The sequence below is a fragment of the Phaenicophaeus curvirostris genome, chromosome Z (assembly GCF_032191515.1).
Source record: "Phaenicophaeus curvirostris isolate KB17595 chromosome Z, BPBGC_Pcur_1.0, whole genome shotgun sequence".
Taxonomy (NCBI): Eukaryota; Metazoa; Chordata; class Aves; order Cuculiformes; family Cuculidae; genus Phaenicophaeus; species Phaenicophaeus curvirostris.
In genome coordinates this window covers 30,417,305-30,442,490 of record NC_091431.1, presented here as the reverse complement: position 1 = coordinate 30,442,490, position 25,186 = coordinate 30,417,305, and the positions used below count along the sequence as shown (strand labels likewise).

At 38.0% G+C, this 25,186-nt stretch overlaps 1 protein-coding gene across 2 annotated transcripts in view; it reads left to right on the top strand.

Annotated features, from left to right (window-relative positions):
• Positions 1–21,510, top strand: part of SPTLC1 (serine palmitoyltransferase long chain base subunit 1) — a 204,748-nt gene extending 183,238 nt beyond the window's left edge. For both annotated transcript variants that reach the window (XM_069879952.1, XM_069879951.1), the window contains 11 exons: positions 111–183; positions 2,192–2,324; positions 4,036–4,165; positions 5,967–6,056; positions 7,737–7,844; positions 9,454–9,549; positions 9,849–9,945; positions 11,228–11,282; positions 13,872–13,989; positions 15,538–15,611; positions 17,819–21,510. In XM_069879952.1, coding sequence (XP_069736053.1) covers positions 111–183; positions 2,192–2,324; positions 4,036–4,165; positions 5,967–6,056; positions 7,737–7,844; positions 9,454–9,549; positions 9,849–9,945; positions 11,228–11,282; positions 13,872–13,989; positions 15,538–15,611; positions 17,819–17,912 — 1,068 coding nt within the window. In that variant the 3' untranslated portion in view covers positions 17,913–21,510. The remainder of the gene's footprint in view (positions 1–110; positions 184–2,191; positions 2,325–4,035; positions 4,166–5,966; positions 6,057–7,736; positions 7,845–9,453; positions 9,550–9,848; positions 9,946–11,227; positions 11,283–13,871; positions 13,990–15,537; positions 15,612–17,818) is intronic.
• Positions 21,511–25,186: the final 3,676 nt, after the last annotated feature.

The following is a 25,186-nucleotide window of genomic DNA, read 5'->3' as shown; positions in this document are numbered from 1 at the left end:
CATGATGCAAGAACTGGCCTGTGATAACTAGTATAAAATTGTCAGTGTGAAGTGTACAGAAGAGATCTAGCATATGAATAAATGTTTTGTGTAATTCTTTACTGTTCAAGAGTGCGGCCCAGGCATCTCTGAAAAAATATGGTGTTGGCACTTGTGGACCTAGAGGGTTCTATGGTACTTTTGGTGAGTAACTTTCTTTGGTTTGCTTTAAAAGTGTTCAGACTGGTTTGATAAGTCAGCCAAAATAGTCCTGCATAGCAGAAGTGGGAAATTATTTCTGTTGCTGGGAAGAACAGTTACCGTCTTACACACTTTTTACTGTAATTGTTAAGTATGGTAGCTTTTATCGTTTGTAGCTTTGTTTCTTATTAATTTTATGTGTTTTCTTACTCTTTCTAATACTGATTTAGGAGGAGAGTTGCAAATTTAAATATAATCTGGTTTAGTTCTGGTCACCATAGTAGAAAGAGAAAATAAACATTGAAATTTATTCATGCATGATGTGTTTAAATTAATAATAATTTTCTAAGTAGACCACAAGAGGGCAGTCTGATTTTCATGATCAGGGTCATTAGTTGAGTTTATCTAATGCTGTAGTGTAGTCAGAATGATGTTATCCTTTAGTGATAGTTTTAATTTTTGTAATTAAGAAATTTGATGACACAAGCAGATGTTACAAAGTTTTTTCATGCTTTTTTTAAGAAGTAATAAGTTGTTAAATACCAGCCTCTGGAAATAATTCTTTACAGCCATTAGTATTTTGAAATGCTGTTTGAAACCAAAAAGTGATACATGAATAACTGCATAGTTGCAGGGTAGAACCATCAACTCATCATCTTGTGAACTTTCTAGTCTTTTCCCAGTTCAAAGTGATTGCATTCAAAGCATGTTTCTACTCAATTGATTTCATAGAGCTGGCTTCCTGTAGCCTTGGCTTGAATTCAAGAGAAGCTTGAACTTTTCTCGGTTAGAATCATAGAATCATAGAAGTTAATCAAGCTAGTCCTTTAATTGATCAACCAGTTGCTCTACCTATTTTGATTTATTAGAAGTCTGTGTATCAGAATGAAGTTGAGTCTTTGACATCAATCTTATAGATTCAGGATTCCAGTACCTAAAGAGAGGGGTACAAGAATGCTGGAGACGGGCTTTTTACAGGGGCACATAGTGATAGGACAAAGGGTAATGGCTTTAAACTGAAGGAGGATAGGTTTGGATTAGATCTAAGGGAGAAATTCTTCACCTTGAGGATGGTGAGGCCCTGCAGCAGGTTTCACAGAGAAGGTTTGGATGCCCATCCCTGAAAGTGTTCAATGCCAGGTTGGATGAGTCTCTGAGCAACCTGATCCTAGTGCAGTGTGTCCCTGCCCATTGCAAGGGGTTTGGAACTGGGTGATCTTTAAGGTCCCTATGAACCCAAACCACTCTGTCGTTCTATGAATTAAAATAACAGTCTGATACAGGTTATTTTATTTAGGCAGAATACGTAATACTGTGCTCACCTTTCTGCAGCAACAATCCAATCACCATCTGGTATTACCCTTATTAATCTTTTGATTTAGTGGTGCTTTGTTTCTAACATGGGTCGCTTTGACCAAATTGATTTGGAAAATGCCTGTATGTGTAATTGTCAGTTTATCTTAAGGGTGAGTAATCTCTGGCACGGAGATAGTGACCATTTCAGTTGTCTGAAGTGTGTTCGGGACATGGTATGTGATTGCAGCCTGATAAGAGTAGTTTTCTGTTATACTAATAGCTGCATTAGATACAGTGGAAGAACTGACAATCTGCCAACAAGACTTCATAATTGCTATAAATTACACAGCTATTGGTTGTCTGACAGTGGAAACTGCTCCCTAGCCATTGTCCAGGAATGCTGCATCATTTATTTATGGTGTAATCACAAGTAGATTTTAATTAACATTGCATAATTGCATAAGGACATGAGAGAACCACATTGCGTAAATATTTTCACATGTGTCAAAGCTTCTGATTAATATTGGTTACTTGTCAGTTTAAGTAAGGCTGGATTAGTTGCAGCTGTTTTACTGGAAGTTATTTGTTCCAACACTTTTCCTACAAAGAAACATTCTGTTTGCTTCAGTTAGATGATTAGTAGAAGCAATAATAGCCTTTCTGATATGAAAACAAGTAAATTCTCTAAGGTCTTTTCAATTTTTCTCTCAAATAGATGTGCATTTAGAATTAGAAGAACGACTAGCAAAATTCATGAGGACAGAGGAAGCGATTATATACTCATATGGATTTGCTACAATTGCCAGTGCTATTCCTGCATATTCAAAAAGGGGGGACATTGTGTTTGTGTAAGTATTGTTTTCTACTTGGGAAATTCCAGATTAAAGAGTTTTTCTTTCAATTTCTCTTCTTCATTATTGTTAATCATATTAAGTTAACTGTTTAGAAAATAATGCTGGTTTTGATCAAGTATTTTGTTGTACAGAGGTCAGATACCTTTGTAAAATAGTCCAGATCAAATCAGTTACTTCTTTTGTCATGGAAGAGCAGACTTGGGCACTCAGATGAAAGAAACACAAAACATGCATGCAGGAACTAATAGAAGTCTAATACTTAGTTTTCTTCTTAAGAAACCATACGGTCGTATTTGCTTTTCTTCTGTTCGCTGCTGGCTTTTCACCTTTCTTGCAGGACATTTGTTCTCCTCATGCATATTTGCAGTGAATTAGTTGGGTAAATATTGGTACATGTTGAAATAACACAAGAACAGCTTTGCAAGGTGAAACTAAGGATTCAGCAAGCCCAGTATCTGGCCCCTAAAAATAGACAGTCATAATTTGTAAGAGTTAAAGAAAAAAACAAAAAAACAAAAGCCAGGAGAAACTATTTAACAATTTCCAAAAACTGCTGAGCCAAAGAAGAGGGTTTGTATTTAGTAGTAGTTGATGTACCTTTCTTAAGCTTTCCTATTCATTTAGTACCTTTGTAAGTCTTTAATAACTGCAGTGCTTCTGTGACATGTAAGTTCACAGTTTAACTTGAACATTTTATGAAGAAACATGAAATACCTGTTTTGAAGACAACACCTACCAATTTCAGTTGAAGAATTTGATTTTTAGACAATGAACTGATATATATTCTCGATGGGGAAAGTGAGTGGGTGACTGTGTGGGCTTAGCTGTTTGCTGGGGTTAAGGCACCAGACACTGATGCTTTTGTATTTGCCAAAATCATTCGTCAGTGCTCTCTTTTCTAAGTGCAAGTCTTGTAGGCTATTTGACTTCTTTTAAAGAAATGTCATAACTTGATCATGATAAAGTTTTTTGATAGTCTTTGAACATATTCTGGATCAACATTTTTGGGACCAAGATTGTGCATACCATTCAAAATGCCAGTGTATCCTGGATTTAGCTATCTTATACTACTTCAGCTTCTAACTGAAAGATGATCACACTATATTTTAAAGCAACTAGGTTGAAATTACTGCATATAGCATGTGCAGAAATTTTGATTTAGTTGCCATTTTAAAAAGATTACTCAACTTCAGCAGCTGTGAAATTACATACATTATCATGCTCAGAGATTTGTTTTTCCAACACTTAAAAATGCCATATCTTTATTTGAACCCCGAGACAGTAATTCCCGAAGGATATTAAAAAGCAGGTTTTGAGTATTGGAGGACTACTATAAATGTTACAGGCACATCTTTGCACCTTTTTTCTAAGACCCAGTGCAAATGGAGTGAGAGGTTTCTGGGATGATTTACTGTGGTATTGTACCTGGTCTGTGGAATGCTATGTTCATTTAAACTACTGTCACATACAAACAAAAGGACCAGTGTACACTTCAAGAAAAAAAAACCTACTGGCTTGCCTTCATAGCTTTAGTGCATAGGAAAGTCAAAGCTTTGGATATTAGTTTTCAAAATGTAAATAAAATATCAGCTTTAATAAAGCTGATTTAAGTACACCTAAATACAGACATCTGCTCAAATTAGGACAGTCCTAATAGCCAGCTTTATTCAAAGTGCAAACTTAGAAGGTCTTGCTTTATTTACAGAGATGAAGCTGCCTGCTTTGCTATTCAGAAGGGATTACAGGCATCTCGTAGTAACATCAAGTTATTTAAGCATAATGATATGACTGACCTTGAACGACTGTTGAAAGAACAGGAGACTGAAGATCAAAAGGTACCATTCCTTTTGAAAAGATATTTGAATTCTTTTGCGCCACCTCCCCCACATTTTTTTTTACTGGGTTTTGTAATTGAGTGGACGCAATGCTTATAGGTAAAGCATTTACTTATAGTTTTTTGTAAATCTCTGTTAAGCAGTTAATGTAGCTTATGTAATTAAGACCCAATTCTATAAAGCAGTATCTATTTATTTAGTTTTGTCTGCATAACTGCTGGAAGCAAGCTCATAGGCATTCATGGAGTGGGGGTATACCTCTGTGGGCAGCTGACTGAAGTGTGAGCGTATTTTGGTTTTTAAAATATCATTACAGAGCCTTTTTTTGGTCATTTAGAAACTTGTATAACTGCATTTACATAGTCACGCAAGTTGATTATCTGTTCAAATGCCACACCGTAAAGTCAACACAAAGTGGCTAGTCTTAACCTTTTAAGTTACAGAATCAACATTATTTTATTTTTATTTTTCTTAGAGCCTTCCCCTGTCTTGCAATGAACTCTGAAAGTGTTCTCTCTCTGGAGAAATTTGGGTCAGTTTGATGGCTGGCAACTCATGCTGACAGTAATACAAAAGGGTATCCAAAAGCAGCTACTAAAATTAGGATCAAGAGATACAGATAACTTGCTTAAATAAATTTTTAAAAAATTAGCTGAAGAGCTGGCAGCATTATGTGCCTTGTTAACAGAGTGCTGGAAAGTTACAGACAATGGAAAGAAAGATGGTTTTGCGCTCACACGATAAGTAAAGTCCTTGAACCATATAATTTGAGGTCAATCAGCTTAACATCAGTCTAAATCAGTAATGGATCTGATTAACAGCCAATTTATAGACAATGTACGGGTTAACATAACTTCATGGAGACTACATTTTGTCAGATAATCTTTACGTAAGTTTTCAGATGTGGTTCCAGACTAGTGTTGCAATTTGTGTTACAGTTTGGTTTGTTAGCACAGAGTACTTTGATTTAGCTACATGGTTAACGTTTCTTAACATAATTATCAGAATGTGAACATGAAGTCGATGACCAAGAGTTTAATATAGACCGTGTGTACATAACTAAGACTAGGAACTAGACTAGGAACAGAAAGATCTTACCACTAGAGCTGGTCCAGCTTGTGGAGTGGACTATGCCTAGCTTTGGTGCCTACTACTTAGAAAAGCCAAATAGATGTTTTTCTGACTCATTTTACAAGAACTCAATAAGGTAAGAATCATGACTTAAAATCCCTGATCAGAAGACATAAATAAGGTTTAAAGTAAGTAACGGGGAAACAACATACCATTAAAGTTTAAAGAGAAACCAGTGCAGGGTATTTTTCTGGCCTATTTTGTCCAGAGATTGGTCAAGGAGATTGCAACTTGAATGCTTTGGATTGTGTTTTATGAAGACATTGCTTGTGAGAGATTTGTGCTGCATTGGGAATCCTCATGCAGAAACTACTTGTTTTGGGCAATTAGAGGGCTTTTGAACAGATGGTGAATATACTAGAGACCAAGATTTATAGTATTCTGTAGTTGTATTGTTTGTATTTTATCCATAAAGTCCAAATTATCTTAAATCTTGCATAAGAGCTAGAAACTTCTAAAATTACAGTATAAAGAACAACTAGTTGAATGAGGCATTTCAACTTTCATTGGAAATGATAAATACTTAAACTAAAGTAAAAGCGTACTGGAAAAAGAGATGTTATCTTCCTTCATCTCCCTTTCCATTACTGTCCTTTCCTATGAAAAAATCTCAAGAACTTTGCTTATTAGAAATAATTGATATCATCTGAAACCATATCTTTCTCTAAAGAATCCTCGCAAGGCCCGTGTAACTCGAAGGTTTATTGTAGTGGAAGGATTGTATATGAACACAGGAGATGTGTGCCCTCTTCCAGAACTGGTAAGTGGTTTCAGTTTACCTTTTAAATTCTGCATGTGGAAAAGCTCTACATACAGGTTTTCTGTTTATCTTCTTGCTTTCTTAAACATTCATGAAATGGCAATCATAAGTCATACTGTTTTGAAACTTCTGATCAGGAGTAGGATTATGAAGCTATATATAATGAGACCTGTACGTGGGTATATGTTTATGGTCTTAATTTTCAACCTGTAAAGTATAATGTATTTTTTAGCTATGCTGTATGGTACTAAATCATTAAACTAAGTTATATCTAAGAAAACATAGGAAGTTTCAAAGCAACCCTCACACAAGTGTCATAGTATCATAGTATCATAGAATTGTTTGGTTGGGAAAGACCTTTGAAATCAAGAGTCCAACCATACCTGTCCACTACTAAACTGCATCCCTGGGCACTGCATCTCCCTTTTAAATACCCCTGGGGAATGTTGACTCAACCACCTCCCCGGGCAGCCTGTTCCAGAGCCTGATAACCCTTTTCAGTGAAGAATTTTTTCCTGATATCTAATCTAAACTTCCCTTGGTGCAACTTGAGGCCATTTCGTCCTGTCACTTGTCGCTTGGGAGAAGAGACCAATGCCCACCTCACTACATCCTCCCTTCAGATAATTGTAGACAGTGGTAAGGTCTCCCCTCAGCCTCCTTTTCTCTAATCTAAACAACCCCAGTTCCCTCAGCCACCCACAGAAGAACTAGGTTGGAAAAGAACCCCAGGATCATCAAGTCCAACCATTCCTATCAACCACTAAACCATGCCCCTCAGCAACTCATCCATCCATCTTTTAAATACCTCCACGGTGGTTGACTCAATCACCTACCTGGGCAGCCTCTGCCAGTGTCCAGTGACCCTTTCCATGAAAAATGTTTTTCTGATGTCCAGCCTGAACCTTCCCTGGCAGAGCTTGAGAACCCTTGCAAAACTTGTTCTCCAGCCCCTTCATAAGCTTTGCTGCCCTTTTTTGGACACGCTCCAGCAGCTCAATGTCCTCCTTGTAGTGAAAGGCCTAAAATTGAACCCAGGATTCGAGGCGTGGCCTCACCAGTGCCGAGTACAGGGGCACAATTCCCTCTTTGGTCCTGCTGGTCCCACCATTTCTAATACAAGCCAAGATGCTGTTGGGCTTCTTGGCCACCTGGGCACACTGCTGGATCATATTCAGCCAGTTGTCAAGCAACATTCCCACATCCTTCTCTGCCAGGCGGCTTTCTAGCCACTCATCCCCAAGCCTGTAGCACTGCATGGGATTGTTGTGTCCCAGTTGTGGGACTTGGTACTTGGCTTTGTTAAACGTCATGCTGTTGAATTGTCGTAAATGGAAACTCCAAGGAAAATATCTGCTATTCAGCATAAATTGGCTTTTTGAGCAGCCTATGTTCTAGTAGATAACGGAAGAAATCTTGTAAAAATGCATCATCTTGAAAGTACTTGATAGCCAATTTAAAAACAAAGAGTCAAAAATGGTTTTCGTACAAGAACATTTATGATATTTAGTCTTACATGGTAGAAGGGTTTTGGGGATTTTAAGTGTCTTAATGATAAAATGCAACTCTAGAGCTGACATTTTTGTGGTATTCAAGATACTGTACCTTATATCCTGCCCCCTTTTCTTACCAAATTCTGATTTGCTTGACTTGTATTTTATATCATTTGCTCCATTTTAGATAAAATTGAAGTATAAATACAAAGTCAGAATATTTTTGGAGGAAAGCCTTTCCTTTGGAGTCCTTGGAGAACACGGAAGGGGAATAACTGAACACTTTGGAATAAATGTAAGAGACTTTTTTGTGAGTTTTGTTGTGAACAAGAAACCTGTACAGATGCAAATGGTGCAGTTGATTTCTCGTACCTGTGCCATCAACAATGTGTAGTAGCTTACAATAGAAATTTAAACATACTTTTCCTTCAATCTTAAAGCATTCAGGTCTCAGCATTCTTCTCTCATATACTTACTTGAAATAATTTTACTTATCTTTAGGGAAGAAGATAATAAGAATTTCTACAATGCATAGTTTTATCCTGTTCATGACTCAGTGTGATGATGATTGCAGTAGTTTACAGCTACATCCTCTTAAAAGTGTGATGCTTACACAGAAATGTTTAGGGGCTAGGGGTAAGTCAGAAAAATGATCTTGGCACAAAGCCATCCCACTTTGCTCTGTTGTCTTTTAATCCAGTGGGAAAAAATAGGATAAAGCTTTTGATGGTCCTTTCAAAGATATCTTACTACTTTACCAGCAGATTAAACCAATTTTTTTTTTTTATTAAGAATCTACCTTTTATGGTGTTTATTCAGCTGAGGAGTACTTTGGAAATCCAGAATAGTATCCTTGCAGTTAATTGCTGTCACAGCTGCATGAGCTGGGGAGGAAGAAGTGCTATTTTGGTTGCCAGTGTTTTGGTGTGGAACACCTCTCACTAATTCTGACAGTGTCTGAGTTCAGGTTCGAAATGAAATATGAAACTCTGAGAATTCATTAAGTCTTCCCATGTATCCTATTGGTTTAACTTTTGAGTGTCTTAATATCAAATATGGAAAAGAGAAAATAAATGTTAAATGGTTTTAGAAAAGGAAACAAAAGGTGCTACTGTGGTGCTTGCCAACTACCATGTGATTAATTATCTACCACATTATATTTATTTACAAACATAATCTTTCAGTTTTGTCTGCTAGGAGTGGGCATTTGTAGCAGTGGTCATGGTGCTCATCACACGGCCTGGCAAAAAAAAATGGTCGCAGCTAACAAGTGAAATAAGACAATTGTGTCTCTAATGTTCAAACTCCTGATTTAATTAGGCTTATGCTTAATTTTGATCACAGTCTAACTTCTACTGGCTGCAGTGGGACTACTTACATTTTTGAAGGACACTGTCACACTGAGTGCTTTGAGGAATTCTTACCAGTATCTGTATAGTTCTTTGTTTGTGTTCTTCACATAATAATGTCTGGAAAAGAACATAACTTATAGAGTTATTTACTGGTTTATAAATCTGAATTTCTAAAGTCTCCTTGTATTGCTTAAAATTGTTAGTTCATTTATAGCTGTCCTGATTTTGGCTGGCATAGAATTCAAGAGTATCACGTACTCTTTCTGGTACGTGATAGCACCATATTTTGGATTTGAGATGAAAATTATGTTGATAGCACACTGACCTTTTTAGCAGTTGTTGGGTAGCACTTATACTAGGTCAAGGACTTTTTCAGCTTCCCGTGCTCTGCCCACAGGGAGGTGCACAAGAAGCTGGAAGGGAATATAGCCAGAACAGCTGACCCAATCTGGCCAAAGGGATATTCCATACCATAAAATGTTGTGCTCGGTATATAAACTTGGGGAAGGGTGGTTGCTGCTTAGATTAATAACTTATTAATTTAACCGGCAGATTGATGATATAGATCTCATTAGTGCAAACATGGAAAATTCACTTGCTTCTATTGGAGGATTTTGCTGTGGAAGATCTTTTATTATTGACCATCAGGTAAGCCAGGTCTCATTTTTATGTGGTGTGGCAGGAAATGAGAGTTAGTTAGTAATATTAGTTTGCAAGGACTGTTATGGTATAAATCATTATGTAACATTTGATTCTATGCAAAACTGTCTGTCTCTATGAAATATTGTAGGTGAACTAGAGACCTACTTTTAAATCCTTACATGAGCCTGTTAAGTGTAGAGGGGAGGTTGTTTAAATGTATATGACTTAACACTTAAAAAATCGCCTATACTGTTATGAACAAAAAAAGTGATTTTTTTTCCCCCTATTTTCTTTTTCTCCCACAGCGATTGTCTGGTCAGGGTTACTGCTTTTCTGCATCCCTACCTCCTTTGTTAGCTGCTGCTGCTATTGAGGCTCTGAATATTATGGAAGATAATCCAGGTACTTAGTTCAGGATCTCATTCAGTCTTTCTTCACCCAAAACTAATAACTCATGCTTCTTCCTACTTTGATTCCTCCCCCTTTTACTCTCTTTTTAGGTAATTAATTTTACGTGCATGTTTTTTTCTTCGTATATTTTCCTATCCTGCTTTTCTTCTTCAGTGTCCCCTCCCATTTCATTCTTCCAGCTGGAAATGAGTGAGTTGCTTGAGGCTAGGAGGGACAGAGAGTGGTTGTCACTAAGCAAATAAGAAGTTATCCTTTATGCTTTGTAGACTCATTAAATGCTTCTTCCTTGAAAACAAATTCCTTCAACACGAATGGAGGAAGGAAAGGTTAAAGAGAAACAAATGGGAATATATTTCCTCAGGACCAAACAACCCTTTTGTTTCCACTTGCACTACATAATTCTTTTTACTTCTCCAAGTCAGCATCCAGGCAAGAGTCTCAGAAAGTATAATGGTTCAAACAACTGCAGCTTTGGTAGGATGAAGTACAGGACATTTGGATAAAGATAAAGGATAAAGCAGGAGTTTCTGCTCTTGGAATCAGTGGACTGCCCTTGTTGCTAGAACATACATTTTTGTGGTGAGTGAAAGGGGTGAGACATATGAGAAGGACAAAACTTGCTAAATCTGTGTGTATTTGTTTTTAACCTTCATTAGCATCAGCTGATTGGAGGACATCTACAAAAAGTAGTAGTATTTTAGTCTGTCACAAATAAACAAAAACTACTTGGTAGACCATGCCTAGTCCTCAGAAGTTAAGCAAAAGCAAGAAAAAAAAAAAGTTATGGGACTGTTAGCTGTAGTGGAGGGTTAACCTTTACCTAGAAAAAGAACGAGGATCTGCAGATCCAGGAGTCAGAATTTCCTATTTAAAAATCTGCAGTGAGTTGTTGAAAGTATCGAGGATCTGCGTGGCTGATATATTTTGTAGATATAAAGAAGTTGGACCTGCCATTTCAATGTCATTTCCAAGTATTCATGTCGTCCTTTTCCTATGATCATGAACTAATGCAGCTGGAGTAATGAGATAAAAGGAAGTAATGCACTTGTCAGGTCTTAAAAGCCTGTCATTTCCTGGCAAAAATGGGAATCAGGAACATTTTGAAAAGTAGTGAAAGACTTAGTTCTTCAATGGATTTGTGTATCTCTTTCCTTCCCAGTGCTTTTTTTTTTTTTAAATCTTAGACAAATAGAAATACAAAGCAGACTCAGGATACCTAAGCCTTTTACTTTTCTTTTTTTTTTTATTTTCAATTGTGTGCCTGTGTATATAGACATTTTTCAGACTCTCCGGGCTAAATGCGAACGAATTCACAAAGCTTTACAAGGGTAAGTGTATTTTGGTGGTTGGTTTATTTTGGCTGTTGTTGATTTGACCATTCCTTTGTCATGCCAGCTTTAAAGAACTGTCCTTGCCCAAATCTACTTCTGGTTTTACAGATGCTTAGACTGGATATAAATATTCTAAATTAGGTATGTACGAGAGGAAGAAAGTCATCCTTTTCTTAGTGTCTCTGTTATGCAACTTAAAACCAGTCCAGGTTTTCAAAATCCCTTTCCAAGAATTGAAATGCGATACCTTAATGATAGTGAGTATGTTTGTAAGCCATTAGACATTTAAGTCTTTAGGAGACTGTAACAGCTTTCAATCTATGAAGTATTGATAAGCATTTTGACAATAATGTCTTAAGTGAAAGCATTTAGGGTGTAGTTTAGCAGATCCACTTTCAGAAAACTCAGTACACCTTGCAGTCACCTTTAATTACAGTATTGTTCTTAGAGATGAGACTTGAATGGTAAATAGTAATAGAAGTGTTCATTACGAGTGTGATTCATTCCATACCCATTTACCACAGGGCTAGAAAACAGTCCAAGTCATATTTAATTTACTAATACAGAACTAGCCTTAAAAGCAGTGTTGGTGTTAAGGAGGGTGGATTTGTTCCTTTTTTACCTCAAAATCAGATCTTTCAGACTTCTCTTTTGTGTGGAAATTGTACATTTTTGTCTGAAAATGAAACTTCCCCAGCACTTGTTAAGAAATCAATTCTGATTTCAGGAAGGTTTCAGTGAGCTCAAATACTTGTTGAATCTTAATTTGGCAGAGGCTCAGAAAAAAAAATAGTTAATATTTTACATGAAGGTTAAGGTATGGCCATCAGAAGACCTCATGTTAAACTCCTAGATTTCTTCAAATAGTTGGATAAGATGAATTATGTGCTTCAGTTTACTACAGCTGTGACTAACAGAAAAATCTTTAAGGTTGAAATTAAGTTTGAAACTTGCAAGCAGTCTCAATGAATAAGTGCATAGCAAATACAAAGCATGTTGTTAAGGCCAAGTCTCAGTTTGAATGGAGGTGATAAAAAGTTTGCTTCCTCCTCCTCTTTTCTCATTTACTCTTGCGGGGGCGGTATTTATAATTATCTATTTCAATTAAAGAATTATGTCTGTTTTGTAAAGAGAAGCTAATACTCCTCTCTAAACAAAACATAATAGTTGTAGCACCTTGTCTTGAACTTCAGCAAATGCATTTGAGTTAGAGTGAGACTTCAGCTTGACTTATACTCTTACCTCCCTCCTTGTAGAACAGTACTGCTAGAAGTCAAATCAGTCCTAGGGAAGTAACTAAGAACAGATACGTTAAATAGCCATGCTGCGTATGTCTTTCTATTTTGTAGCTGCACCTTGGAGTTCTTTTCCTTGTCCTTTATGTTTCCAAATGTTATATCCCCAATCCCTAGATAGGCCTGCAGTAATAAGACAAATGCTCTGTGTGTGTATTAAAGAAATAGCCTGTGTCTGCAAGTTTGCAGGTGTAGGTGAATGGCACCAGAATGTTTGCGGTTTGTGGCTGAGGAAGAAAATCAGTTTTACTTGCCTTCTGGAATGGACTGTGAATTAAAATAGCATTGTAGAAATAATGCAAGATGTTTCCATGCTAGAGTACACTATTATTTTTTTTAAGTTTATAATTGATCTAGTGTTTGTAGTGCCAGTTCTCTCTCCTTTAGGTTCCAGTTTGGTTGGTTTTGGATTTAACATCTCTTCTGCTCTTACTGGTTCATGAACTTTGTGAAAATAGAAAAGTTATTTGAAAATGAGGACATAAGCATATAATGTGTCTGAGGCAAAATCATAAAAGTCAGCAAATCAAAATTACGGGTGATGGCAGACATGAGTTTATGGGCCTGTTAGTTTTGTAGACCAGAGGGCTTGCTTGGGTAGCGGGTATAGTTTTTTTGAGAGTAATAACTCGGTCCCAGTGATGTTATCAGGACAATGACAGTCATCTCTCAATCATTTTTTACAATTCAGTTAGATTTGAAGGACCCGATTAGCAGCTGACCCTAAACGCAGGTATGGGAGCAATTCTACTAATATAAATAGTTTTAGAGGAGCTTCTGACTGAGTGACAGATGATATCATAAGGATTTTCTGCAGGAAATAATTTAAAATTGGAAATTTTGATAAAAAAGTAAACATTATTTCTTCTTATCACATAAGTGGGTAAAAAGATTTATTGTTATTGATTTTGTTAATATAGACTCCAAAGACTTGATTCAGCTAGCTGTGTTTTTGTCAGCAACACACATGCGTAACACTAACATTTCTCCTGCGTTTTCATAAGGAACCTTCAAAATTTCTGTTAATTCTTTTTGCAAAAGGAGGAGCCACTGTTGTTAACAGACTTGCTGAAACTATATTGATATCTTCCCAAAGGAGTTTATTAGATTTTGTAAGTTTAGTAATATTTACCTACTGGTAGCTGAAATGCACGTTTTGTCTGCATTAGTATTAGTAACGTGAAATATCCCTTCCTTTTCACTGTCCACGTAGAAAGCAGAAACACTATATATAACTTTAACACATACATTCAAGTTAGGACGTGCATTAAAGGCTTTTTATTTGTTCTAGGATTTCTGGGTTAAAAGTAGTGGGAGAATCTTTTTCTCCAGCATTGCATCTGCAGTTGGAAGAGAGCTGTGGATCTCGAGAAAATGATGTGAAGTTGCTCAGAAGAGTTGTGGATTATGTGAGTGTCCCCATAGCAATTAAATATATCATTACCTTTGATAATGTGGATAATGAATAAAATGCATATGGATAAGGAGGCTTGTTGGGTAACTTAAAGTATGTTGCAGGAATGCTGCAAGAAACTCAAGTTTCTTTGCTGACTGCAGGACTGTATTAAAGACTATCTTATAACCATTTCTTGCTGCAGATGTTTAGGTCTGTAGTACTGGATAAAAATATATGTAAAAATATGGATAAAAGAACTAAGCTGGGTGGAAGTGTTGATCTGGTGGAGGGTCGGGAGGCTCTTCGAAGGGATCTGAACAGGCTGGACTGCCAGGCTGAGACCAGTTCCATGAGGTTTAACAAGGCCAAATGCCGGGTCCTGCCCTTGGGGCACAACAACCCTTTGCAGTGCTACAGGCTAGGAGAAGTCTGGCTAGAAAGCTGCCTGGAGGAGAAGGACCTGGGAGTGTTGGTTGACAGCCGACTGAACATGAGCCAGCAGTGTGCCCAGGTGGCCAAGAAGGCCGATGGCATCTTGGCTTGTATCAGAAACAGTGTGACCAGCAGGTCCAGGGAGGTTATTCTCCCTCTGTACTCAGCACTGGTGAGACCGCATTGCTCTCTACAACTACCTAAAAGGAAATTGTGGAGAGGAGGGTGCTGGCCTTTTCTCCCAAGTGACAGCGGACAGGACAAGAGGGAATGGCCTCAAGCTCTGCCGGGGAGGTTCAGGCTGGACATTAGGAAAAAATTTTTCACAGAAAGGGTCACTGGGCACTGGAACAGGCTGCCCAGGGAGGTGGTTGAGTCAACTTCCCTGGAGGTGTTTAAGGGACAGGTGGACGAAGTGCTGAGGGGCATGGTTTAGTATTTGATAGGAATGGTTGGACTCGATGATCCGGTGGGTCTTTTCCAACCTGGTGATCCTATGATTCTATGTTAGACTTTTTATTTCATAATGATTTCCTGTTGCACATTTCAAAACTCAAGTTAAATTTGGATACAAAACTGTTACTTAGAAAATTTCTGTAGTGTTCTTAAGAATAAAGGCTATCATTTCAACAGAGTTCTAGTGCTGTATTTTATCCATTTGAGGTTGAGCTTTCCGTAATTTTGCTTCTTTGAGACTGTGAACTTTGTTTTATGTGAAAAGTCGTCATGTTTGTATGTCATACCTTTTCCATCTTCAGTACATGTTCATTCTTTCTCCCACATGAAGGAAGTGAAGGTTGATGAAGAAGTTTGATATTTCAGGTGGCAGGTAAACTAGACTACCCAACAAAAAGAAACTGAAGTTGATTTCTTCAAAAATATGCTTCAGTATGATTTAATAACCTACTTGATACAGCATTTTCCTGTGATTACTTAGAGGTGAAAGCTAAAGAAGCTATACTGTTTTGTGTGTTTATGCTGTATTAGAATTAGAGGTGATTTTGTACAACCTTCAAAACCTTCGTTCGGGAGAAGACTCATAAAAGTTAGGTTTTTGTATTGAGTGATCAAAAGGATATGGTATCAGAAATTCCTAGAGTGATAACAGCTGTATTTTCTTTATTCGTAGTGCATGAATAGTGGTGTTGCGTTAACTCAGGCCCGCTATTTGGAGAAAGAAGAAAAATGTCTTCCTCCACCGAGGTTAGTAGAAAGGCAATACTTATTTCATTTTATTGCATATGACCCTCAATCTCTTTTCATACAATGATGGGGGATGTTCTATAAACTGGATTGAAGAGTTGGTCTTGCTCAAAATGGGAGAAGTTCTGTTTTGAGGTATATTTTCAGTGGCTCTTACAGAATACTAATACCCTGAAGTCACAGAATCATAGAATGGTTCAGCCTGGAAGGGATCTTGAAGAACATCTAGTTCCCACCCCTCTGCCATCAGGAGAGGTACCCACCAGACCAGGCTGGTCCCCATCCAACTTGGACTTGAACACTTCCACAGAGAGGGCATCCACAACTCCCCTGGGCAACCTGTTCCAGTGCCTCACAACCCTCATTGTGAAGAATTTCTTCCTAATGTTTAACCTAAATCTTCCCCCTTGCCATGTATAGCCATTCCCCCTCATCCTATCACTACATGCTCTTGTAAAAATCCCTCCCCAGATTTCTTGTATGCTCCCTTCAGGTACTGGAAGACCACTGTAAGGTCTTCCCAGAGCCTTCTTTTCTCCCAGCTTAATAACCCCAACTCACTCAGCGTGTCCTCATAGCAGAGGCGCTCCAGCCCTCTGATCATCATTGAGGGCCTCCTCTGGACCCATTCCAATGGTCCCATATCCTTCTCATGTTTGGGATTCCAGAACTGGACACAGTATTCCAGGTGGGAACAAGAGAAGAGTCACCTCCCTTGACCTGCTGGCCACACTTTTCCTGATGCAGCCCAGGATACAGGTGGCCTTCTGTGTGCGCACATGGCTGGCTCACATCGAGCTTCTCATCAGTCAGCACCCCCAAGTCCTTCTCTGCAGGGCTGCTCTCAGTCATGTTGTCCCCCAGCCTGTATTGAAACCATGGATTGCCCTGACCCATGTCAGGCTGAGGGGAGACCTTATTGCTCTCTACAACCACCTGAAGGGAAGTTGTGGAGAGGAGGGAGCTGGCCTCTTCTCCCAAGTGACAGGGGACAGGACAAGAGGGAACGGCCTCAGGCTCGCCAGGGGAGGTTCAGGCTCGACATAAGGAAAAAATTCTTCACTGAAAGGGTCATTAGGCAATGGAACGGTCTGCCCAGGGAGGTGGTTGACTCGCCTTCCCTGGAGGTGTTTAAGGCACGGGTGGATGAGGTGCTGAGGGGCATGGTTTAGAGATTGGTGGGAATGGTTGGACTCGATGATCCAGTGGGTCTCTTCCAACCTGGTGATTCTATGATTCTATTGTATAAGTGTAGGACTGTGCTCTTGGCCTTGTTGGTCCTCATGAGGTTCACACAGGCCCCCTTCTCCAGCTTGTCCGGGTCCCTCTGAGTGACATCCCGTCGTTCTGGTGTGACAACTGTACCACTCAGCTGTGTGTCGTCTGCAGACTTGCTGAGGGTGCATTTGTTCTTGCTGTCTGTGTCATTAATGAAAATATTAAGCTGCACTTGTCCCAGTATGGACCCCTGAGGGACACCACTTGTCCCAGATCATCATCTGGACATCAGACTGTTGACCACTGCTCTCTGAATGCAACCACCCAAACAATTCCTTATTCACTGAAGAGTCCACCCATCAAATCCATCTCTCTCCAGTTTAGAGACAAGTTGTGAGGGACCATGTCAAAGGCTTTACAGAAATCCAGATAGATTTCATCCATTGCTTCTCCCTTGTCCACTGATGTGGTTGCCCTGTCATAGGTTGTTTTGGCAGGACTTGCCCTTGCTGAAGCCATACTGTCTCGAGACACCTCCTCATCCTCCATGTGCTGTAGTATAGCTTCTAGGAGGATCTGTTCCATGATCTTCCCAGGCACAGAGGTGACGCTGACAGACCGATGGTTCCCAGGGTCGTCTTTTCTACCCTTTTTAGAAATGGGCACTATGTTGCCTTTCTTCCACTCACTCTATCAAAACTACCCGAATCACAAAGGCCATCATGTTACCTGTTGGCAGGCACATTTCCATAAGCTGTGCATCTGCAGGTAAAAACTGTGACAATCAAATTTCTGTGGTGGGTACAGGGACTGGGGAAGTAGTCTGACCATTTCTATTTAGTCACATTTCTTGTTTCTGGTTGAATATGAATGCATAGCTATTTCCCTAGACATAGTGATGTCGATGTGTTAAAATTACTACAAGAAAAGTCTGAAGCTGAAGGCAATGAATAAAGTTTACTGTGTATGTTCTGGTTTTCTTTTTCTAGTATTCGAGTAGTGGTAACAGTGGAACAAACAGAACAAGAACTTGACAAAGCTGCATCACTTCTTAAGGAAGCTGCACAGTCTGTATTGAATTAGAATCTTGTTTCAGATTCCTCTTTCTCTCAGATACCCTAAGTGTTTTCTACTGTGTAGTGACTTCACTTCAGATATTCAAGTTCTTCTACTGATGGCATTGAAACCTGACTGAATAACTGACTGAATAAGATTGTTCCAGAATCGTACAAATGCAGTGTGGGGAAGTATGCTGGATTTTGGAACTGGTGAATAACACAGTGTACTTGCAATTCAAACTCTAGCATTTACTAGCATTCCTTAAAAGAGGACATCACTATTGCTTACAGGACTCTTTCATAAGTTGCATCTTAAAAAGTTTTAAATTTATTCGTTCAAACCCTTAAATGTTTTCAAAAATATCTATGTATATTTTCAAAAATGCGTACATGTAGTTTTCTCCCCCCAAAAAATCTTAAGTTTATTGTTTTCTCTTTCTTACATTATCAAAATGTAGACACTTCAAACAAATTTAAAGGAATTATTCCTCCCCTCTGCCCCAAATGAAGATAGGGTGTTTCTAATACTGCCAATACGAAAAAATAACACCTTAAGAGATAATTTTGTGCTACGTTATGTAAGTTATTATTGAATTGTAGAAGAAACATCAGTTCTTTTTTGTTTTTATCTTTCTGCTTTTCTTACGTAATTATATGCATGGTTGATATTATAGATGAGATTTTTCATATTATTAACTTTAAAACGTCTAAATGAAACCTCTGAATTGTGAAATTAGTGTAATTCCATTACACTAGGTTCAGTCAGGGGACTTTGCACCAGTCTTGAAGAGGAGTCATAAGCAACATAATGAATGAACCAAGATTTTGAAACACCAACTAAACACTGGCTTAGTCCAACTGTTTGAAGCACTAAAATTATATGTGCCAAGTTTTGTCTCTTAACAGCTATACCTTAGAGGGGAAGACTCACAGATAGCAATTAAGAATTTAGATGGTACAAATACTACTGAAATACAACTCGATATGTGTTAATTGGATAGTAATATTTGGAGTAATAAAAATTCTACACTGTCATGATTTTTAGTAAGCACAAGTGGACATTATGCAGTGGGGCACAACACACCAGTCAGAGGAAACTGATAAGAAAGCGTGGCAGTAAGTTGTATCTTTTTATAAAATAAAAACCATAGCTGTGTATTTCAGGATTTTGCTTTAAGAATGCTTGTTTAAAAATTTTTGTATTCTGCCTGATCTGTATTCTGGGTGGTTTTGTACTTATGTGCCTTTTTTTGGCTACTGCTACAAGGACTACGGGACTATTTTTGAGGAACATTGTTTAAATAAAAAGTTAATAATGTTTGATTCAGATTTTTACTTACCATATAATTAGATTTTTACATCAAGATCAACCGTACCTTTGCTTTTCTGCATCAGACAAGCATTTGTCTATGTTGCCTCCTTCAGTAAATAGTGACTGTCTCTGCACTGGCTTTAAAAACTCCTCTCCTGTGTAATTCAGATGAACCAGTTAATGTTGCATTGAAGCACCTTTCTTATTGTTTCTTGACTATTTGAAATAATTATCTGTGCTATGTAGGAGAAACTTTCATTCCAATGTGAAGAAGTATTCCTGTTTCACTGACATTTACATTTTTCTCTGTTAACTGTGAGTAAAAGCCTGTGAGAATCAAACACTTCCAAAGAGCAAAAATGTGGGGAAGGAAGCTGATTCCCATTTTACAGACTGGAACTCAAGTGCAAAACAACCTTCTCAAGACCCTCAGAGATAGGGAGAGATGAAAATTAAAACTTATCACTGTACTTGGGGCTTGTGAGCCATCTTGGTTTGATAATTGAAACTTGAATGATCAAGTAATCTCAAGCCTTTGATGTGTAAGCTGGAAACAAGTGAGGCACTTGGATTCCAGTGCAGCAGCGCAAATGGTTTTGGAATTCATGGTAGGTGCAAATCGCCAGTAGCATTGGGATACTAGGTTGCAGAATCTATATTCACTTGCATTTTGTTTGAGGTTTCGTGCAGATGGGAGGATTATTTTTGCACTTTTGAGGACTGTCAACAGTCTTTAGATACATGGTTTGTTTTGTGGTTTTTAATTTTGAGATTTTTGCTTTAAAATGGAGTGATTACACCTAAATTAGCAGGAAGCACGGTGAAATGTCTGGCAATGTCAAATCTGTGACTAAGCAGCTATTATGAAACGAAAGTTCCAGGGTGTTGCTAAGAGATGCTAGCATCCAATTCATTTGGCAAACACATATCCAGCATTTAAACATCGGCTAAACTGTCTTTGTCCGTTTTTGTTATTTGCAGGTGTTAAGAAAAGAATCATTTAGATCACATTAAAGCGGATAGCTTATGATTGATAGCAGTTGAAGTACTGTTATAATGTGTGTTTTACTGACAGTTTATATACATAGTCTCTGAGAAATTAAGATGCTTATGAGATGTAGTTGGTGAAGAGAATATGCTTAGAGTATGTTTGGCCCTCTTTGTTTTGACTTTTTTCTCAAATGTCTCTGTCATGGCAAGCAGATGAAGGGGAAGGATACCTCTGGGGAGAAAAGTTGGTTAGTGTTAGGGAGACAGCAGGTGATTCTGGTTAAACTTTTGACATTAAAAAAATCAGAACCCTGGCAAGGTGCTTAAGTTCTTGGTGCTCTAGGCTGGTAGATACATGAACAAGCCTGTTATAGTTGCCTGGTAGTTGTGTTTGGACAAAGCGGAACTTTCTTAGCCATTTTTTCGGATATGTGAGTGAGGCTAGGGTCTTGGTAAATAAATGAAAAGCTCTTCAGCAAGATACTGTGAGGTGAATCAAACGCACATAGGCCTTATTCTGAAGTTCTGCTTTTCTACTGAAAATAAATATCTGGATTCCTAATTTTTGTTCAACTAATTAGGTATTTTTCCCTGCCAAGTATTTGAAACAGAGTTTGAGCTACGGTGAAGCATATGGATAATAAATTGTAATAAAGATTAATGTTATTTTTTTCTCACTGAAGATTAGTATCTGGTAGTTGAGATGGAATGCATTTTAACTGTAAAAAGGTGCCCATTTATTGAAACTGTCCTGATGAAATTGGGTTTTTGCAATATGTGGGCACTGGGATGGACTGGAAAGGATTTATATTTGAAGGTATTCTGGCTTGAAGAAACATGTTTACAAAGACACCTGTTCTCCTTGAATATTTAAAAATAATTGATAGTTATTTATGTACGTTCGTTGTTTTCATAGGAAAACCCACAGATGCCTTTTCTGTTTATTATAGTAGTCATTATTTTTGGAAGGGAGATGAAATGCATAAGGAGAGTATTAAGAAAGAAAGAGAGATATGACTGAATAACTTTGATTTTTTTGTTTTCACTTTTGAAATACAATCCCAGTCACTGCACAAAATATTGCACTGTCTCCTTTCTGTCACTCCATTTGGACTTTATTATTTTAAACAGGGTTGTGGAGTGTTGGTATTCACTATCTTTGAAGCTGCTACCGCAGAAGTGTCTTGCATCTTAAGATGACCTGAGAAGTGTATATGAGCTGTAAGTGCTGCTTAATCAGAGGAAATATTTACAACTAACAGAAGGCATTTGTACATTAAGATGTTTCAGTGTCCTAATAAATGGAAGTGTCTGGATAACATTTCTTGTTGTGTTTTTGTGTTGCTTCGCAGTTTTCATGACAATAAGATAATAGGCTTACGCTGTCTTGCTGTTTGGATTTTTAGATTCTAGTTTCCTGTGCAGTGTGTGCTAGGTCATTGCAAAATATGCATAATAAGTCATATAAACTAATAAATCAGCTGAGCTGCAGATTGCCAGAAGTGTCTATCAGAGGAAGACAGTTCTTTACAGGACCTTCTTCTAATACTTAAGTAGCAGATACTTACGGAAAATGACTGTTGGAAACTAGACACTGGGCCAGATAGAGTTTTGCTGTGACTCAGAATGGAATTTCTGATCAATGAACAAACTCTTGAGTCCAGATGAAATATGCCCCATCTTTGAAAGACCTTTATGGAATAAAATACTGAAATGTTGCCTAACATGTTACGTGGTTAAGATTTCTCTCTTTACCCCTGCTATTAAGGATGTTACCACCTGACTGCATGCTCTTTGGATAACTGAGCTGCATTTTCCTACATGGGATCCAGGATTGGCAAAAAAAACTTTTAGTATTGGAGACAGAGGAAAAACTTTAGTAGAACTGGAAATGTATAATCCACTGGATAACTTATATTTGGTGCAGGCCAAAAATGAGAACATTCTGAGGCCTGATAGAGACATGATCACCCGCCTTCATATCCTAGGGCCATGGAATTTCCACCTTCGAGAGGGATAAAATAAGTAAGAACTGAGGCATTCCTCACAGAAAGACTCATCACAGCATTTCAGTTATGGGTCAATGTCTACTCTGCAAGAGTGTTTGGCAAGGGGCAGACAGGGTTCTCAAATCATGTCAGCATTGTCAAGCAGAGAATGAGATCTGCTCGCATGTCATTGGGTATTGTCCCACAGTGCAAGACACGGGGATTAAAAAACTTAGCAAACTTTGTGATTTATTGGTATAGGAAGCCAAAAAGAAGGAATGGATAGTAGTCCAAGAACCACTGCTGAAAGATGAATATAATGAACTGTATAACCTAGATGTGGTGTTTGACAAAACAGACCAGGCTATTGTCGTGGACTTAACAATTAGGTATGAGAGTAAAGTGACGTCTTTGGTGGATGCAGTGGCAGGAGAAAGTAAAGAAATACCAGCACTTTAAGGATGAGGTGCAAGAACTGACAAATGCTGCAACTATTAAATGTATGGTATTTCCTTTAGGAGCGTGTGGGAAGTGATAGCAAGGCTCTTAGAAACTGTTGACTGAATTGGGACTTCCCAGTTCCCAGCAGGAAGACGTTGCTTGTTGCTTTTCAAATCAGTCTTCAGTAAATATTTACTTCAGTAAATATTGTGTGTGTATTTGGTAGTCAAGCAGGATCATAATGCAGCAATGAATTTTAATTGTAAACTAATGAATAGTAAATTGGCTGATTCTTTCTGTTTATCTGAGGTGGGAGATGAACCCCCAGGAGTGGCACATGCCAAGGGCCAAAGACAAAAGCAGGCAGTGTCACAGGTATTTCATTCATACTGAAAATCCAGCAACAAGGTTACGTAGAGATGAGAAAGGGGCTCAGAGTCATGACGTGTCATCTATCCTGCCAAAAGACATCAATCAATGGTCTTTACCACCTTTGCTTAACCTGGAAAAGGAACATGTTTAATTTTATATATGTTTGATAAATAGTTGGTAGCAAGGAATACTCAATGGTAACAAAATTCTTATTTATGGCTGTTCACATAGGATATTTTATTGGGGAAAGACTAGAGATCTGATTTTTATCCATCTTTAGATGTCCATAGTCAAGCTACACACAAAGAATTGCTAGCAACCAGTAATCAGCATTTGTAATAATAAATTTCCCGAATAAGAACTACATGAAAGAAGTTAAGTCATAGGCATGATTGTGTATGGATTGTTTTACTGAAATATGCTAATTTTCAAACTTTGTTAATAAGCAAATCTTAAATACTTTTACTTGCTTAATTTCTAATTTAATTGCCTAAATTTCTATCTTGAGAATAAAATTTTTTAAATGTTTAAGGATTTTAAGAGATCAGACTTTTTAAATTTGTTGGTGTCTTGTTTCTGGAAGCTTTTGCTTTTCCTGCACCTTTGTTTTCCGGTCATCTTTCTGCTTTTTTTCTCCTTTGTTTTCCAGGAAAGTCCCCAAAACCAAAGGCATTGTTGCAAGCTTAAAAACTATTTAGGCAGTGAAAGTATTTGGTATGCAGTAGACTTTGTTTTAGTGATTATGTCCACATTTCCTAAATGCAGAGGCATGCTCCTGTTGTTCGACTGGTGGGAGGCAAGGGATGTGCAGAAAGTTGCATTGAACTGGGGATTTAATATGATGGTACAAATGAGTTGGATTTATTAGATGATATTTCCAGTGAAAATGTAGTGACTCAGTTTCAGTCTAGTTTCAGTGCTTATCTGTTCCTTGGTACATAATGCTGATGAATGCTGTGCAATTTACAGTACATGAATACCGAAGGTTTGAGGCATAAGTTGAAACCTGTAGAAATGCACAATGATTTATGCATCAGTGTTCACCTCTAAGTACAGGAGGCTGCTTTTGCCACTGTAGTGTATTTTTACTATTTGAAAGCATAGCATTAAGCATGCAGCTGCAGTATCAGATATGCTGGAGTTACAGGTCAAAAGTGGAAACACTTTTTGAATGCTATGAGTTTAGGACAGCAAGATAGTGATGTTTTTCATAAAGGTGCAATTTGGTAGTATTTGACAGGCCCTCAGTTTGAACATGAAATGTTAAGTGCTCATTAAGATTAATAAGACATAAGGATGCAAAATGTTGGAGTGGAGTTGCAGTGGAGAAAATGGACAGTAAGACTAGCTATCATTAGTAATGAGACTAGGTTACGGAAGTTAATTGTCACCAGAATTGTTGCTAAGCCATTGTTGATCTGCCCAAGTCTAGAGAGTAATTGCAAACTAGAGATTGGTAAGCTTGGTGTGAATACTGGAGATTTTTGTATGTCAGAAACTGTTTGTCTTTGCAAGAAAAAGTAGTGATAGTGACTGACCTTGCAGCAAGGTTACATGCAACTGTGAAATCACACAGCAATTAGCAGGTTAATAAAGTTATACATACCCGAGTTTGATGTGTGATAACAAAGGGAATTTATTATCTATCCACACATCTTTCTATAAGTGCATTTGCTATGCAGGGGTAAGGAAAGGGTTGAAAATATCTAGGTGAAAAAAAAACCAGCCTCATAACATTTTTGAGCAGAGCTAAGAGATGGTATTAAATTACAAGTTTTGAACAAATTTTGGCTACTTCAACTCTTAAAATTAAAAAATGGAAAAGTCAGCATATGTGTACTGCTTTGGCCACAGAAATTCTTTGTGCAGCCAGCAGGGCAGAAGAAAGGTGTAGCAAGCTAACTCTTGGTTGAAGGATTTCTTGTTGTCACTGTTGGAAAACTGGCAGCAGCATTTGCCTTTGGGGTAGCTTACTGTCAAACTCTTGATGGGCAGCATGAAACTTGCACAATGCCCAGTCTGTCTAGCTGAAGGTACTGATGCAGCTTTTTACTTCCATCACACAGGAGTAGCCTTAGAAAAGTGTTAGACTGCTAGTACACCCCTTTGTGTTTGTCTTCCTTTGAGGTAGTATTGATCAATTTGAGGAGACAAATGAAGGAAGAGCACCTCCCTGTGGAAGCAGACTGTCTTCTA